At 35.5% G+C, this 19,409-nt stretch overlaps 1 protein-coding gene across 5 annotated transcripts in view; it reads left to right on the top strand.

Annotated features, from left to right (window-relative positions):
- Positions 1 to 15,937, top strand: part of LOC110462439 (sodium-coupled monocarboxylate transporter 1-like) — a 32,872-nt gene extending 16,935 nt beyond the window's left edge. For 4 of the 5 annotated variants that reach the window (XM_021516388.1, XM_021516389.1, XM_021516390.1 and 1 more), the window contains 17 exons: positions 1,050 to 1,148; positions 1,833 to 2,201; positions 2,547 to 2,615; positions 4,130 to 4,181; positions 5,248 to 5,315; positions 6,257 to 6,337; positions 6,845 to 6,918; positions 7,031 to 7,168; positions 8,475 to 8,610; positions 8,743 to 8,831; positions 9,827 to 9,939; positions 10,882 to 10,952; positions 11,633 to 11,719; positions 12,073 to 12,299; positions 12,917 to 13,017; positions 15,223 to 15,341; positions 15,546 to 15,937. In XM_021516388.1, the coding sequence (XP_021372063.1) occupies positions 1,851 to 2,201; positions 2,547 to 2,615; positions 4,130 to 4,181; positions 5,248 to 5,315; positions 6,257 to 6,337; positions 6,845 to 6,918; positions 7,031 to 7,168; positions 8,475 to 8,610; positions 8,743 to 8,831; positions 9,827 to 9,939; positions 10,882 to 10,952; positions 11,633 to 11,719; positions 12,073 to 12,299; positions 12,917 to 13,017; positions 15,223 to 15,341; positions 15,546 to 15,680 (1,911 nt within the window). In that variant the 5' untranslated portion in view covers positions 1,050 to 1,148; positions 1,833 to 1,850 and the 3' untranslated portion in view covers positions 15,681 to 15,937. The remainder of the gene's footprint in view (positions 1 to 1,049; positions 1,149 to 1,832; positions 2,202 to 2,546; positions 2,616 to 4,129; positions 4,182 to 5,247; positions 5,316 to 6,256; positions 6,338 to 6,844; positions 6,919 to 7,030; positions 7,169 to 8,474; positions 8,611 to 8,742; positions 8,832 to 9,826; positions 9,940 to 10,881; positions 10,953 to 11,632; positions 11,720 to 12,072; positions 12,300 to 12,916; positions 13,018 to 15,222; positions 15,342 to 15,545) is intronic. The other variant, XM_021516392.1, reaches the window with a different exon arrangement.
- The last annotated feature ends 3,472 nt before the right edge of the window (positions 15,938 to 19,409 follow it).

The raw sequence follows: 19,409 nt of genomic DNA, 5'->3' as shown, positions 1-19,409 counted from the left end.
TTTACATTTTAAAAATTTCAAAAGAAACAGAATCGCATTTAATATTGGCTTAACCGTATACGAAAATGATTACTATTTGACAAAACGTATGTTGGACAAACATTAAAAATCATCAACAAACTATTATGAAAGTTTGAGTTAATTTGTAACGGTAAACAAATATCAAAGCAGAAAAACAATTCTTGTAAATTAAATAGATTCATCATCATTAAACACAATTTGTTTTTTTAAATAGCTTCGTCGTACAATGTATACGTCATACCATATAAAGTTTAAAGTATGATTGTTTGTGCAAATAATCGACCGGATATTTACGTCCAGACAATAAAAAACATCATCTTCAGCATCATAATAATCTAGTGTGGTATTTAATGTTTGCTACATGCCCACAATTATTTAAAGTAAGCGTTTTCCCGTTGCTAGTATAATTTGACCAGATGAAAGTTTCTGCTGAGTGTTTCATGGTTGAATGTAGCACTCGGAAGTCTGTATCAGAATTGCATGGAGACAGATGCTGAAGCAGTGTTAGCTCGATAGCTCGAGTCAGTTTCTACGGATTAGCTTCAAACTTCATATGAAGGTTAAATACCTTGATATCTTGGTTGGATAACCACCATCGCCCGACTGTAATTTGCAGAGCTCTGTACCCTGAATCAGTCGTGTGAATACAATCACAATTATATAACCATAAATAATAGACCTATTCCCCTTGGTTTCATTTATACAGTACTACATGCATTCCGAGATATTGTATTGCACCCATTTATGTACCGGGTATATTGAATTATTTCTCTTTTAACATCAAGATAAAAACAACTGCTAATTAAACGTGTGACGGGCGTAATAATTACCGCGTTGTGGTAACCTTTCAATTACAGTTTATATACTATTTGTGATACTGTTTACTATTGAGTGATTGTCAGTGATACTGGAATCACACTTTTAACGCCAGATAGATTTTTAACAATTAGTGGAAGATATTAGGCATATGTCGGTGATGAGCTCCTGTTTTACATGAGCTCATGTGTTGTTGTTTTTTTCCAAATCAGGTCGATAAAAAGATCACTAACACGCTCGGTAATTCAACGGCAGTGGCAGTGACCTTGAAGTAAAATCACACGAAAGACCACATTCTATATAGCGAGCAGGTATCTATTTATTGATGACGATGAAAGTAAACTATTCTGCGACAATGTGCTTTTTAAAGATGAAGGGATTTCGTATATGGTAACAGTTATATATTTTTCTTATCACTACTTGAATAACACATCAACACGGGAGAGGTCAATAGGGCCAATAAATGGGCAATACAAACAAATGATAAATAAAAACGACATCAAACAAACATCAAATAAAAAACAAATGTGAACAACTTGATTATTAAAAGTAGATATGGTTATTCATATCTTTTGAAACAGACAAACAGCTCTCAGAAAGTTTAAATTTGTACAGTTATTGGTTCGAAAAGAGAATTAAGAAATATATACAAACATATTATAATACTCAATCTTTACCCTTTAAGAGAGATTTAATAATGAAGAGTAAGTGTCTAAAGCTGTGCTGTATACAATGATACAATTAAATAGATAAAACAATACATGTTTTGAAACAATGCCTATATTCATTGAGTACAATTATGTAGACAAGTGATGTATACAATGTGTATGGTACGTGATGTGGACATACTAAATGTCAGTCTGTATTTTTGTTTCCGGACTTATAAAACGGAAAAAATATAGTAACAGTATTGCTGTACTTGTTATCCGAGGTCTGTTACGTATAATTGATATGCAGACATACTGTTAACCTGTTTTCAAATATGCATTTTCTAGGCTTAAACATCAGAGGAAATGTCAGGAACGGAAGAAATTGCCAGACTTGTTCTGGTGGACTACATTACATTTGGGTCAGCTATACTCATTTCAATTTCTATCGGTATATATTTTGCGTTTGCGGGAGGGAAACAGAAAACTACAAATGAATTTCTCATGGGAAATCGTCACATGAAGGTACTTCCGGTTGCGCTGTCGCTAATGGTAACATTTGAATCTTCCATCACGATGCTTGGATTTCCCGCGGAAGTGTACGTGCATGGAATTATGTTTTGGTGGGCGTTATTTTCCTTTATGTTTGCCAATTTTATTGGAGTACTGATATGGGTTCCGCTGATTCATCCACTCAAAGTCACCAGCCTTTACCAGGTAACACATTTTAAAATAGTATATAGTATTCATTGTTTTCCACTTATAACTTCAGTGTAAAACAAATGTTTTCTTCGTATATTTGCATGAGATAGAGTTTTATAAAAAAAAAATCTTTGTTTTTATTAAAATATTGCGTCAAATAATCGCTATTTAAGTTAAGTACTAGAAAAACATATGATCATCAAGAATGGTTCATTTATGATACATCAATTATAGTAGTAATGGTTTAAACGTCAGATACATACAATACACAACATAATCTACTATCACACAACTAATTGATGTATATAGAACATATTATATATTGAACTAGAACATTTATTGTACATATCCTTATTGTAGTATCTGGAGCTACGATACAAGTCTCGTGGAATCCGCCTCCTAGGGACCAGTGTGGCGGGTGTAGGAACAGTATGTTAATCTTTATCAAATACTTAATGTGTGAATGGATGTTGCACTGAAAGAAAAGTTATCGAGTGTTGATCAAACATTAGAAGCAAATAGAATATTATTATTTACTATTTCAACACTATGCTCGGTATCTAAATAGTATTAAAAGCAACTCTTTTGATGGACCTATTTCTCAAAATACCAAACGGTATTTATGCCCCCGCCAAAATATTATAAAACGATTCAGTTTCATTACTCTAGCTACTTCATTTCTAAACATATTTGATCAACTTTTTATGTAGATTTCAGGTATGAGAAGACATCCGATGAGTTCATGTTCAAAAGGTCCCTGTATGTTGTTATTCATTAAAAATATTCTCTCTATATTTCTCCCTCTACATATGTATCAACATGAAGGGTGAAAATACCTTGAATGCGTACATATTTCCCGGCCTCAATATCAAAGTAGTTGTAATTTTTGTAGCGTTTTCTCCCGGAACCCCGCGACGATGTCGCGGGGCGGGGCGCTATGTATAAAAGTCAGGGATGGAAGTCGACTACGGCAGGGATAACTCAAACAAACTATATCAAGTTCACATACATTTATTTATACACTCATGATATCAGGTAGTTTTACACAATATCCATTTGGAATCAAACACTCTATCCCACAAATCTATTTCCATGAGAATAAGGTGTAATTCCCATAATAGTGTACACGCACACAAGTTTAATCCAATGATAATGTTTCGGTATAAACCAACGTGGGGTAAGTCCCAAACTAATGCTATTCTCCCCTTTTTTCTCACTCTCACTACCTTATACATGTATACGCACACAAACTGCATTCTCATTGACTGACATTGGCTGACATTGGCTCCTCACGGCTCCTCACGTGCTCCTCAATCTATCTGATTTGCCTACATCGGCTCCTCACTCCTCCTAACGCGCTCCTTACCCTATCCGATTGGCCTACATCGGCTCCTCACTCCTCCTAGCGCGCTCCTTACCCTCTCCGATTGGCCTACATCGGCTCCTTATTGCTCCTAACGCGCTCCTTGCCCTCTCCGATTGGCCTACATCGGCTCCTCACTCCTCCTAACGCGCTCCTTACCCTCTCCGATTGGCCTACATCGGCTCCTCACTGCTCCTAACCCGCTCCTTACCCTCTCTGATTGGCCTACATCGGCATCCTACTCTAATACACAGCTACGCTATAACATGACCTACATCTACCACACAACAACATACCATACACTGACTCATATACACGCATAGTTTACCTATTTAACTTTCAAACATAACTATAACTGTATTTACTATAAGAACCGCAATAGATGTTAACTCTATAATACTGTATAAAGTGGGGAAATATATTTCCACGCTACATGTTTTTATATTATATTCATAAAACACTGAAATTGAAACATTGCGACAGGGGAATTCATGTCTGCCAGCCATTTTCTAGTTAAACCATAATTTATATTGCCAAGAACATTATTTCTATCCATAGAATATATATATATTTCTTTCAGATATTTTACCTGGGAATAGTACTTTATGGTCCCGCAATTGCCTTAGATGCAGGTAATCAAATACATAGTAAATCATAAACAAATACAATACAACGATTTCATCGTGAGCTAAAATTATTATTGAAAAATTAAGGTAAATCATATTTAAGTTTTACGTTTTTTGGGTGTTTTTTTAACTTTTGTTTTTAGCCTTACTATAATGTGACATGCATGTATATATAATTTTGGACACAACTGATATACAAATAGTTCACCTTAATTTGTAACATTTAATTTATACATTTTATTGCAGTAACATTCATGTGTTAAGATAGTATCGAAGTACCGAAGAAAAAGACATTTTGACAGATTTACAGATACCCTTGATGAATGTTTTATCATATATATACTACCTAGCATGATGAAATCATTATCATGGGTTGTCTGCATGACAATGCTCAAAGTGAAGTTGAAAGCGACTTGAAAACAATTTCAGAATTAATTTTTTCCTATTTATGAACGTATTTTCTCAAAAAAAGAACGTTTGTTCGCGCCAAGTGAAGTCCTGCACTTAAAATGGTAACCAAACAAAGGTGATCCAGGAACGAAAATAGTCCGTCATGAACAAATCATTACAAAAGATTAACGCTACACACACAGGTGATTGCACCTATAAAATAATATTGTCAGAGTGACAACACCATCAAAATGTACATATGAGGACGCAAATGATTATAACTTACAATTTAGTTTTAAAAATATCGCTTTACATAGTTCTAAGGTTCATGGTATTCCTCCGCGGAAATTTGCCACTTGTTTACCTTTGTACCAGACCTAGGATCTCGATGACCATTAAGTCTAGAAATAATTTGGAAGTTATGTTATCTAGCTGACGTTTTGTGGATGGAGATTTATAAAAGGTAGTACTGTATAGACGATACACAGATTATCACGCAATGTTTTCAGGGTTTGTCGCGAGGACAATTTTCTCATCGCAAGCTTGTGGATAAAATCGGTTAACTCTCGATCTTATCCACGTGCCCTCGATGAGAAGATAGTTTAAACGACAAACCCTAAAAACAAAGCATCATAATATATAAAGCTCAATAATCACGTTTGTTTTCTCTTCTATATTACAGTCACAGAATTTCCAATATGGGCCTCCATAACGTTGGTAGCTGCGGTGTCTGTCCTGTACACGGCTATAGTAAGGAACGTACTTATACCCAAATAAACAAGGACGAATAATAAAAAAGATCTTTGAAATCTTTGCAAAATTTATTCAATCAATACTCATAAGATGTCTGAAAGGTCGTAAATGACATTTGTTTATTTGCTCACTCATCATCACAAGAACACCATTATTTCGTAATCCAAGAAAACGCAACGTGGAAAACACCAATAGTTCATATCCTACAGCCATTTTCACCAAATATTAACCTCAGCATTGACGTTGGACAAACTTTCTGGCTGTACGATTACTTTCTGTCCGAACATGGTAAAGTATATGTAGACTCAAAACTTTTCAAAACTAAAACAATAAGCGATAATCAGAGACGCTGATAGCCAGTCTATCGTTAAGACAAACGGCACGTTGAGCGCTTCAGACTTAAAATATATCGCATTAGTTACCAAAACGTCTGTATCCAATTGAAATATTGACTCGCAGAGACAGCAATAGTTATGTGGATTCTTGGTTTGACAATTGAAATTCTCGTATTGCTGAAATAATTGCACAGTAACAAAACCACTGCATGTTCGTTGAAAAGAATAGGCCTGCTGTACCATACTTCATGTAATCGTAATGTGTGACTAATTCGGATTATCTGCAGATTCGGGATTATTCCGTGGCTTCAAGTACAGGGACATCGACGAAACTAAAATTGATCTGCTGCACCCTTTAGAACATTTGAGATTTATGTTTTTTTTTATTATTAAATATATTCTTCAATTTAAACAAAAAAAATATGCATACAATCTAGAAAATATAGAAAATAGTAACAAAACTAGGTCAGACTTGATAATGATAAATATTTCCATGGCGTTTTAAGAACGCCATTGAAGATCGTTAATTGATTACGACTGAATATTTTATACAAGGAATGCTTTTATTAATTGACATATTTGTGATATTAATCCACATTTTAGGGCGGTCTTAAGGCTGTGATCTGGACAGATGTGTTTCAGTGTCTTGTCATGCTGATAGGGATGTTTTCAGTTATTATCAAAGTAAGTGGTAAAACGTAATGCTAGCATTTTGAACAGTTATTATGTTGTTTTTTCATTTTAAATTCTCCAGGAAGTAACAGAACTATGCAATATTATTACGGATGAATGCCAATTAAGCAGTGATATTGATTGCTTCAGTTGAAAGGTTAAATGTCCTATTTCCAATCATATGCCAATAATCAGAAACTCTGAAACTTGTCGCTATCGCCAAACAAGTTTGGAAAGTGAGCACCCGTGTGATGTACCAATTAATTTGTACTACTGATCCCTTCTGTCTTGATTGGTCGTAAAGAATGTCAAGATCATAAATTGGGAAATATTACTTCCATTCCGTCATGGGTTGTATAACTCGCTCACCGGAAAGTAATGATAGAAGAGACTTCCCCCTAGAAAGTGTTTATAGGCTTAACCTATTCTTTGTTATAACTTAAGTTCTGAAAGTTTTTCCGCGTTTATATATGACAGTCTTTAATCTACCGTACTCTATTTAACATTTGTGTCGTGTAGGGCACCATTACTGCTGGAGGGTCAGCGAAGCTGTTTGAGATTGTCGGTAATAATGGAAGACTTAATTTCTTCAAGTAAGTAAACTGCAGATATTCACGCATATTTCCACAGGATGCAAATTTCGAATATTTGGGAGATGGATATATGTATTATAGTATTACTGTATATGCTATGTCCAATGTTTAGTTTTGACCCCGACCCGTTTGTGCGTCATACCTTTTGGAGCCTGTTGATTGGAGCAACTATACGGACAAGTGGTCTGGTATTCAATCAGTCGTCCGTACAGAGGATCAGCTCCATGCCTACACAACGTGCTGCCAACAAGTTAGTACCTTCTTTTCTTTACTAGTGTCTATTATAAGAAAATCTTAACTATACAGCTTGTGATGTATCATAATGTGTTTCATCTAATGTAATAAAGTACATCTCACATGCCAACGCGCTAACATCCGGGCCAACAAGAGTGAATGATATAAGTTGAAATAACTTGTTTCATAATTGTTGTTAAATAAATAAAGTTTATATTTATACATCTCACATACACATAAGGCACTAGTCGCAAATTTAGATAGGGAATTTCTGTTATCAACAGTTTATAACTGCAAAAAAATAATATTTAAAAGAATAAAAAGTATTATAAAACAAATTTTATTCTATCAGAAGAAATTTGTTTCTTTTATCAGTCAATTAAAATTAGTATAATTAACTATCAACCAAGTAAAACTAGGATGCTTTTGTCATGGAACATTCCATTTGAGAACGTTTCTATATTAGACCAATTAAAACTGGTTGATACCTATTATTAATCAACAAACATAAATATTTGTCAATAATCAATTAGTGAAATTGGTACATTTATGTCATCAGCCAATTAATATAAGTATCCTAGTGTCATCAGACAGTTAAAACAAATATCCTTCTGTCAGCAAATTGAGACTAGTATCCTTCTTTCATATATCAATCAAAACTACTATCCTCCTGTTATCTGCCAATTAAGATATGCTTCCTTCTGTAAGTAGTAAACTAAGACTATAAACCCTTCGTCATCAGCCAATTAAGACAAATATCCTCCTATCAGCACCCAATAACATGTATGACAAGGACCCTTCTGTCATCAACCAATTGAGACTAGAATCATTCTGTCATAAATTCATTTATTCCCCCTTTATTTCTCTGCACGTCTTCTTACCTTTGATTTGGCAATGCCTCACTTTGGTATTAATGTTGAAATTTCGCCCTGGTTAGGAAGGCAACGGGTTTTGTAACCAGGCCGGGACATACAAAACTCTTTAACAATGGCACTTGTTATTCCCAGCTTAACGTTCAGCATTAAGGACAATAACAACATCTGGTTCACCTTTGTCAGTATTACGTACCAGGGTGAAATGCTGTGCTGGGTGTCTTCGGCATGGTATGTCAGTGATATACATGTAGCATTTTATAGTCGGCTTCAGATCTGCGTTATCAAAAGGAGCCTAACACACCAATATACCCTGCCACCCGTACACATGCACAGACGTACACCACGCACAGAGTCACGTCCTGAAATGACATTAGCTGTTGATTGTGCGTTTAACCCTGCACAACCAGCAAATCAACATATTAAAATATTATTTTCCTTTTGTAACAGAGTCCTCTTATTCGCTGGTCCCGCCTTTTTGTTTACTATGTCATTAGCAGCATTTGAGGGAATCATCGCCTATGCTTACTTTTATACAAAGGGCTGTGATCCTTTAGCGTCCAAACAAATCACCAATGCTAATCAGGTACCGTTTGACTGACTTTACCATTAAACCTCTATACAATTAAAACGCGTCATTTTGTAAAATTATATCGACGTCTCGTATAAAGAAGATATTTGCTGCATTGTAAAAGTGCTTGTTTTTTTCTTGATTTAGGTTATCCCATTCATGGTGCTGGACATTTTCAGGAATCTGCCGGGAATGTCAGGTCTCTTTTTAGCCTCGCTCTTCAGCGCATCTTTAAGGTAAGTAATGTGCTGAACCTTAAACTAAACCTACCTCTAGGAGCAAATATAGAAATGTTATATTCAGGTATATAGATGTGTCACAGTAATGTAATTGTATACAAGGAGCTATGTATTAATATCTTTTCTTATGACGTATAAACAATCATATAAGGATACATAGTAAGAATAAAGTTTATTCATACAGATGTGGGAAGTAAACATACATTTGGTTCCAATAGTTAAACAAAAAAACAAATATTATTACAGAATCTAGCTTTGACTCTTTTGTGTAACCTACATCTTCAACCACGTCTACCCTTGGTCCTCTTAGATTTCTGTTGAGGCAAGTTCGTTCAAAAGAATCCTTTCCAAAACCTACAACCGAAGTTTTTATATATTATTCATAATTCAATTTAGTCCTACATAGGCACATTATACAATCACAAAACCTTGTGCAGGTATGCATACAAACCAACACAGAGCAATCTTCACACATTGATAATGAAATAGTGAGACAATCGGTAAAACTGTATTTAGTTTCAACCATTGTGATAGGAGTTGGTTTAATTTTGCAACAATATACAAATTTATGATAATATATTACCAGATACTGCTGATAGCCATCCGTAGACTTAATAATTTGCACTCTCACGATCTGACGATGTATACCGAAGGGAGAAAAAAACATGCACTAACATTTCGATACGATTTGCCCGTGTGTGTTCTTCGGTTTTTCAAGCACATGCGTGTCAATAATCAGATTAATTTAAGGGTATTTTCAAATGATCTAACATGAAGGACTGATAACAACAGACAATTTATAAGTAATTCTCTCGTTGCCATACGGTAACATTAGCAACTTGTTAAACATATGAGCGTTGGTACGAATAAAACGGCAGTTGTAAACTGAAAAAATACTTTCGTTTTAGACAATCTTCTACGAAAGTCCAATTAACTATATATGTATTATAATAATTGAAAGGTTCATTGCAATCAAATGATTTTTGTTTTAGTACACTGTCATCCGGGTTAGCAAGCTTGTCTGCTCAGCTGACTGAAGACTTTGTTAAGCCTACGTTTAAGGATTTGACGGATTCCAGAACAACAATGATAGCGAAGCTTTCTGGTGAGACATATTTCGTATTTAGTTTTTCTCGTTCTGGTATGTGCAACATACCGCCTACAGCACACATGCACACATGTTGGTATGCACAGCACACATGGAGGCACACCCTTAAATTATGTTAGCGTTTGATAGGACATTACACACTGTACTAACCAACCAACCCAGCTCTCGCAACCGAGTTCGTACTGTTCCTGGCCACAGTGAACGTCCATGTTCGCCAGTCACTCTTACTGCCGTTTCTGTAGCCATTTGTAAGCGGTTCTGTAGATGAGACAAATATTTATATGTCAGTCCTGATATTACGATGTTACAAGAAATTCCCGTATTTCTCTGACGCATAGCTTAAACGAAACTGTTGGTTTAAGTGCAAAACATTGTTGGGCGATTTTGCGCTTTCTATTGAATCGCATTCGGAGCATTCCGTTTTTATTCGAATTTTTATCAAATTATTAAGCAACAGATGAGTACTGATTAGAAGCTTCAGTACATCAATGGGTGTCTCAGACGCTTTATTCGTTATACAATTTTATGGAAGAGCATATGTGTTACTACCTAAAAGTAAGTGGATATATGATTTCATCCCACATATGTCAGCAGTATTACGTTCCTTTAAACGAAGCATGGTCATTGTCTCCTACGCAAGGTCAATACTTGGGATTGCCCATCCGACATCCTACAAGACTTTTGAGAAACTTCAATGTTGTTTTCTCACAAACAGAAAACCTCACTATGTTAAATTTAAAATATCCCAGGTTTTGTGCATAACGATGTGACTGACACCAGTTAAAAATATTCAAATATTATTCCAGGGTTCAAATGTCCCGACTGTAAGTAAAGCTCTATCGAGGGTATCAACATAAGACACAGTTTAAATTCAAACGTTACGGGAGTTATTAATCTTCTGGAGTCAATATTTGTACGGCAAAGCTATTCTCTTTGCAGTTATCGTGTTTGGAATGGCAGCTGTCGCAGTTTCTTTTATGATTATAAATATTGAGGGCCCAATCACGGAGGTAAGTTGTTGAGATATGCATATGTATGTACGTCATATAATCATTAACGCGATATGGTAAAAACATTTTGAATACAATTTAATTTGGATGTACTTACTTAAATTGCAATATGTAGTTTGACTTCGTTCTGTTGAGGTCGCATATTCAGGTTATCTGGACATCATTGTTATGGGTGCCCTAGGATTGGTATTTCAGTAACATTCCCTGAACGAGCATCAGGTCAAAGCAACCTTAAGGAGGCAAAGACACCAACATACGGTCTCCAGCACAAAGGCATACATAACGAACACGAATGCACGTCCTTATGTTACAACAGCTGTGTGATTGGACACTGAATCAATAAACCAAACCAAAAACAATGTTTCAAACCTTTATTTCCTCTTTTTGAATTAAATAGTTTCCTATTCTTGAACTAGGTTATTTTGGACACACGCGTTATATCACTAGATATGTGTAAACTGTTTTGAATAAATGTAAATATATAGTGATGAATAAAACAGATATCTGAGGTTAAAAACAATTGATGAAGAAAGTATGGTAAGATTCTCGATGAATACTTGTTCCCAACCCAAACTTTGTGACATAATTGTCCGCAGGTGTCTGGCTACTCATTGTTTGACTTTAAAATAATCCGAAAAGCTGTACTATATCATAAATTATATGAATAATTTCCATCACAGGTCACATACAGCATTCTTGCAGCGTTTGGTGCCCCGATGACGGGGTTGATGTTTTATTCAGCATATTTTCCAACGGCTACCAAAAAGGTATTGAATTGTTCATTAATTTTCTACAAAATAGTTGTATTCGAAATTTGTTTGAGTCTCCAAATAACATATTACATCTGTAAATGAAATATATCTTGAGATATTAGTAGGTATTTTCTAAAGAGTTAGGTAAAGAGTACATAATTTCCGGTATAGTTTTTCGGAAAACTCAAATCCTTGCAAACAGATACATGTAGCATGAAACACATCTGAGACAATAACTGTTATTCGAAATATCTGTATTCTTATCGTAAAACGAAGGACTTATAACAGAAATTCACACGAGTAAATTGTAATTTAGTACTTTCAACACTTAACCTAAATATAACTAAATATCATCCGAAATATCACAGGGTGCTGTGGCCGGAGTTGTCAGTAGTATGACGTTTATATTCTGGATATCGATGGGACAGAGTTTCTCAACGACTCTGAAGAAGACACCGTATCTGCCCGCGGGTCCGACAGATCAGTGTGCAGCTTTTGGAGAGAATAGCACAAGCTTACTAAACACCACATACTTTTACTCGCCGACGGAACCAACAATTACTCCAACATCAGTTTTCTCAGGATTCCGTGAAAAGTATTCTAATTTGACTTTTTTGAGTTTATTGTCTTTAGATTCTGTTTACTATTTTAGGTTAAAATTTATATTTATTATTATATTGGAACATGATGTTTAAAAGATACCAGTAAGTGATTTTTACAAATAAAAAAAATCTTTAAGCTTTAACGTGCAGAAATTTTGTTTGCCTTGATATGAGTATTTTTCCAGTAAAAACAACAAATAACATATAACTACATGTAGTTCGTTAAAGCTCCATCTAAACAAACATATTAGAAATAGTATAACAAACACGTAAATAATTCTATATGCAATATGAATACCTACAAGTATTCAATATATTCAATTAACATAATCCAAATGTGTTGTTTTTATTGTTTGGTTTTATTTTATCTTTTACCAAAGCAGAACTATAATTGTTAAAATTTTCATTGATCATACAGAATAATAATTCAAAAACTAGATACAAATGTAGTTATTTCAAACATAAAAGTATCGTAGTAATTGGAACAGCGTGTTTTACCAAACACGAATAATCGCTTGATATGCCTGCTTCTGAATATTATATCATTTATAATAAATTGTATTGATATGAGCTAATGATTATGAGTTTTTGGTGTTTAATTGTATTTCAGTGAAGGACTTGACAGACTGTATGCTATTTCCTACCAATGGCTGGGTACCTTGGGCATTATAATCTTCCTCGTCATTGGTTCACTCGTCAGCTATATAACAGGTAAAAATTGACATTGTTTAAGTCAGCACTGTTATATTAAGAATTGAGTCGAGCGTTTTTAACTACATTTAACCTCCTAAATACTAGATTCTACTGCCTTTTCTATAGAAAGGTTACAAGTATGTTGATTTGGAATTTATAAGCTAAAGCTAATCTGCAGGTCGTGAAACGGGATAAGAATATACCTACTATTTCCCAAAACATGTTGGTAAAGACAACTGAATTTGGACACCCCCCTCCCTGGCGGATTTGGCTTTTTAACCGTCTTCCTGGGGACACAAGGGAACTGAACTCGTTGCATTATTCTGACACTATATGTCCTTTTCGTTTTCTCTACCGCCTTGCCGGGCAGTACCTCACATTTGGTCTATGTGTTGGACGTTCTCCAGTGGTGAAGGTTTTGATTCTGTTCCAATGTTGGGACCAATCGTTGTCATTCCCTTTTTAAAAGACCAGTCCTAAAGGTAATCGCAACAACTGTAAGTATAGTGTGATCGGGTGGAATAATATGCTGGATGAATTCAGCTTGGTATGTTCACTGGTGTAGCACACATGAAACGGCATAAGAACCAAAATGGTAAATATCCCTAGAGCGTGAGAAAGATACATGCCGCTTTCAGCACACAGTGTATTATACGACTCTTTCATGCCAAGGGGTGTAGGATAGGGACATTCCACCCGAGGGGTTTTCAAATTCGGTAAAAACCAAGGTTTGGAATGTCCCTATTCTACACCTTTGGGCATGAAAGAGTATTTTTCTCTCATTCCAACCACCAGAATGATCCCAGAAACCATGAAAATGCGTTTAGTCTGGCCAACATTTTGAAAATATCAATTTTCCCCCTGAGCTTTTTAGACGAAAACGAATCAGCCAACCAGATTAAGCATATCCCATATTTGCAATCAATGTTTGCGCAGACAAATTCATCACATCTTTCTAACGTGTACGGTAAATATATAGTTACAGGTTCTAATTTCATCACGTCACCTTTTCTGCATTGTGACGTCACGTCACGTGAAATGGGGGGTAAGATATAAATTTCCTACAGCCCTTTCTTACCCTGGACAGCTCTTTCCTACAAACAGAGAAATTAGAGAGATAGTTTTATACATGCCCGCCCAACCAGTCCCGACGCGATTCTATGTAACCAAGATTTTAGCAAATTCGTACTTTGACGGATTTTTATTAAACTTTATACAAAGGTCAAGTATATAAATACGGCAGATGAGTTTGTGTTTTAGGATTCCAAGATCAGGCCCGAGGTCATCATTGATATTATATAAAACTAATCTAATGTCATCAGTGTACCAACTTTATTTCCAGATGGATTTTGATAAAACCTCATACAAAGGTCAAGTATGAGAATACCTCTGACACCACTGTGTTTCCATGATCATGGCCATGTCTCTATCGCATTAATTAGAAAGTCATCAAACGATTCGGTATCATCGCTCTATCTACTTCCTTTAACGACAAATTTTGATCAAAGTTTTTACAGATTTCAGATATGAGAAAATCTCGGATGAGTTCATGTTTCAGAGGTCACTGCATGATACCATTCATAGATCCCCCCCCCCCCCTGTATTTCCCCAATTAGTATGATTAATTGTATTGTAGGATTTCTCGTTTATTGTTTACATGTACCAGAAGAAGTTATCCTAGTTGGGTGTTTTTTAAGGATGGTACTATTCATATAACCTTATTAAGCACTGAAACTAACTTCACAATGTCGCGGGGACATTCCGATCTTACAGACACGTTTTAGTTTATTTTGTAATTTTAAGGCTTGTTAGTATCCAAAATTGAAGAGATTTTATGTCTTAATGACTGTATATTTGAGAATCGTTAAAATGACAGATATTCAAATATTTGCTGGTTGAGACATTATCATTATAACAATTGTTTCTTAATCATTAGATAATATACATTATTTAGTCAATGTTTCAAATTATTCAACAAAGGTAAAGTCCCAGATTGTGTGTGGCAGTTTGATTATTCGGTTCATCACTTTACTAAATATTTAATATTCCGAATCATGCTGTGGCTCAGTTTAATAAGGTTTTAAAGTCCGATGTTATCATCAGCTCAGGTCAAAAGTCTGTCAATGGAATTAAACATTTTCTTCTGTATCTGCTATTAGAATTCATATACAATAATTGGTAACGAACCAACATCGTTCTTCTACCTATCCCTTTATTCTACAGGTCGTCCAGATCCAGCTGAAGTTGATGTTCGCTACATTCTTCCAATTGTAGATCACGTATTTCCCTTCCTCCCAAAACGCTTCAGAAAATGGTGCTACGGTGGTGCACCTTTTGAAAAGGTGAGGTACTCAAGATGTAGCATAAATGTTTAAGATTCACGACAATTGGATTTCATACCATTTCTCGATTTGGCTAGTAAAAAAGATATACATAAATATATACCTTTGTGGACACACTTAGATAATCCTGGTTTTTGTTATTTATATGATTGATTGTCTTGATATATATGTATGCAAACTCTGTAAACAGTTACTTTGTTTCAGCGACAACAACTACTAGATAATATGGACCAAGGAGTCATGAACCAGGAGGTAAATTTCATCAGTGTCGTAGACACAGAAAAGGAGACGAATGGAAAACCTTACAAAGAGGAAGAATTGAATACTACTCATCTCTGACTTTACACGTAATGTTAGATCAGTATTTATTCGATTGCAAAAAAGATTAGTACCAACGCGTCCTGACGTCATCGAAAACATGCTTGCAAGGGATCGCAAGCTATGATAAGCAGACTGAACATTTATTTACTTTCAAGAGACTGATCAACATAAATGTATATCAGAAATGGATAACTGTATATGCGGATTTGTATCAACAGCGCCATTTTGGAAACCAACCGTATTTTTTGAAATAATATGAAATAAAATAACAAAGTAAACATTGTACAAGTCAGCTTTATTTGTTTACATTACGTGTTAACTAGCATGATATGTTAACATAACATTCGGTCTTAACTGACTCAAACTACGGATAGAACTACGTTTTTCAAATATTTCTGTTAAAAAAGCACCAGATGAAATCAAACGATATTTATTTTACAACAATAATTTAACAAATTCATAAACATATACTCTTCACTCTTGTTGGCCCAGATGGTAGCATACAGAGGATTTTAATGGTGAAAGAACCCGGTGAGGTCGGGAAGGTGCTTTGATACCTTCTCGTGTCTGGTCAGGGAATTCAACACCAGCCGTCTTTTTGAAAGGCGAGTGTACTATCTACCATGCCACCCGACCACTCAATTAATAGGGAGTAGTGTTTACAAATAAAATGTGTGTGTTAATGCTAACCACTACAAACAGAAAGTAATTTAGGTGTTTTATATTTAACCTTATGTGGAGGAAGTACAGCATGTATAAAAATGATATACACTTTAATCTGTATGTTTTACCATACACCACATATTACATTTGTCAGTTGAGTCTGCAATTGAATTATAAATGTTATTTCCTGCCGCGGAAAGTCGAGCGAATAAAGCAAAAAAGACATTAACAGAGGCATCTCCATCCTCGCCTCTACCCCACTCAACTAAGTTTTTACCTTTCCTTCACTTAACATTCTAAAGTTCACATAGCCCCCGTAGTTCAGAGAAAGAATATATCTGCTGTATCCCACTGCTTATTATTGTAAGGAGCGACCAATGTGAGCGTTCTGCACGTTAGGGATTTTCTCCTTGTCTTCTGCATTGGGAACATTTAAGACATAATCACAGATATGCTATCTAAACTGCAATACTTTAGACCTATAGGGACCGCAGAACCAAATGATTTTCCATAGACGATAGTGTTAACGTTTACCACTGTCCTGGTTAAATGGTGTTATCCACACTGGTTTACCTGCCCTCATTTTGAAAAGAATATCATCTCACTTAATATGTTTTTTTTTATATACATATCACATCTATATATATTGTTTAACCAACACATAAAACTTTTAAAACTTCTGGTTCCTAAATATCCAACCAGCAGCCCCCGAGGCATTCACCTTCCTATTTAATCTCTGCCCAAAAGGGAAAAACCCACAATCTATTTTTGATTTGGTTCCGTGGTCCCTTATATATATTCTTTTCTCTCTTTACGTTCTATTCTGATGCCTCCCCAAGTACCCATCTATTATATGACCTGAGCTTTTGCGAGGACATTACACCTCAAACATATGTTATACCACTTTCTCAAAACCTTTATCGCAGGTCGTCTCAAAGCAAGCGGTTCACAAATTATTATCTGTGGTTATCCTTTGCAACCAGCTAAAAAAAAATCCCTTTGGATCATACAGCCGGTGCTGCCATTTCGGCACTCACAGCTAGCATTCAACAATTCTAGCACTGCCCAACCACGTACTCGTTTACAATTGAGTAGACTGGCTCAAAGATACAACACAGTACCTTGCCGTGACTCGAAACGGTAACCCTTCGGTCACGAACCCGGCGTTCTACCACTAGACCACCGTGCCTCCTATGGAGATAACGGCCCTGTTTGAAATATTAACATAACATATATGCTGATCAGCAATTTATTCCACACTTGCCATGAGGGAGCTGTAAAGACGTGTCTATGTATTTTGTGAATGCTTCATCCCACATGTATGTAGGATCATGAACGAACTAATGTTAACTGTATTAATCATGGTAGTCGAGTGGGTTCAATCTCCGTATACATTAACCAATTTATCGAATCCACCGCTTTGCAAGAAATGCTCCAAAAACTCTACACATACAATAAGGCCTGGTATGTCAATTTATGCACTTCTTCCAGCTGAGGAAATAGTAACAGGACGATTTCTGTTCAACTTTAAACATAACTATTTTTTAGTTGTTCAACAAACAAAACCTCAGTGAGATATTTTGGGTTAAAACGTATCCTCTTTACCTCATGCTAAGTATTTCGAAATAATTGATCTAAGGATCTTAATAGTCTAAAATTATTGTCCCATACGGATTTGGGAGAAGATTGTAACGTCCCAACGCGGCTACGTCGTTCACTTGTTCAATCAAAGAATGTGTTCCTTTTTTTGCAGACGATTAATCCAATACACTATCAATGGCTGCATGAGGTTTAAAGTATATTGAAGCAAACGTACCATTGAAGTGAATGAAGAACAAAAGTATCTTTAAAGTTTGTTTTCCAAATAAAATCCAAACCCAGAAAACCGGCATTTAATTCAGTATTTTATCCAAGTTAAACACACTATTTCGAACAAAATGGGAACTCGATTCCATCTTTTGGCATGCGACATCGAAAACTATAGGAAAATGCGGATCTAGACCCATCATCACTCAATATTGCTTTTTTACGTCCATGGACAATTCGGTGTCCAGTAGTCAATGGGCCATATAACAATACTAAAACTTAGCAATCATAAAACATACATCTTTTATATAATTTAGGCTATGTAATGGAACACATGCTCGTTAACGATATTTTATAAATAACGGTGCTGACCTTAATAGCCACATCAATCTATTTTTCTAGTAGCACGGTTCATGATACACACACCTTACTCTTTATTTCCATTAAAATTAACCAGTACTTCTCTAACTTTGAAAGTTATAAAAGAAAGGGGTTTAAAGCAATTTCATCACTCATTCAACAATAGTTGGGAACTTTGTATTTCAATCTTTTTGGGCCCTTTAATCACCGATTAGCACTAGAACGACGAAATAGTATGGTGCGATGTAAATTGTTTTTGGCATACTGCATCTATTCCAAAACGTTAAATGTTAGAAAGCACGGTAGTCCAGTGGTAGGACGCTGGGCTCGTGACCGAAGGGTTGCAGGTTCGAGTCACGACAAAGCAATATGATGTATCTTTGATACTTTACTCCGCTTATTCCAGTCTATTCAGCTGTAAATGAGTGCCTGGTTGGGTAGGGCTATAAGTGTTGAATGCTAGCTGTGAGCACCGAAATGGTAGCAACGGCTGTATTCTCCCCAGGGAGTTGAGAAAGATATTGAGTGATGGAAGTGCTTTAAACCTCTTCCTTTTATGACTTTCAAAGTTTTGGGGAGTTGAGAAAGATACTGGCTGGTTGCAAAGCCCCTATAATCAAGGATAATAGTTTGTGAACCGCTTTGAGAAAACCTGCGAACTGGGTTGTGATAAAACGGTATATAAGAACCTCTAATTATTATTAATATTATTATCATTATTATGTATTATAACCAGTGTGTGTTGCGATCACCATTCACGGGGATAATTAATTACGTGAATGTGCAGCAAACGATTCGTTCATGCAGTTCATGCAAAATCTAAAACATATTTATTTGCAGATAATAGCAAAATAATTAGGGGTATAAAAGGTAACGAAGATTGCAAGTCACTTAAGGAAGATTTGAACAAGTTACAAA

Source organism: Mizuhopecten yessoensis, unplaced genomic scaffold (genome assembly GCF_002113885.1).
Source record: "Mizuhopecten yessoensis strain PY_sf001 unplaced genomic scaffold, ASM211388v2 scaffold10797, whole genome shotgun sequence".
In the NCBI taxonomy this organism is placed as follows: domain Eukaryota; kingdom Metazoa; phylum Mollusca; class Bivalvia; order Pectinida; family Pectinidae; genus Mizuhopecten; species Mizuhopecten yessoensis.
The sequence above is the reverse complement of the archived record's forward strand: the minus strand, read 5'-3'. Positions and strand labels throughout refer to the sequence as shown.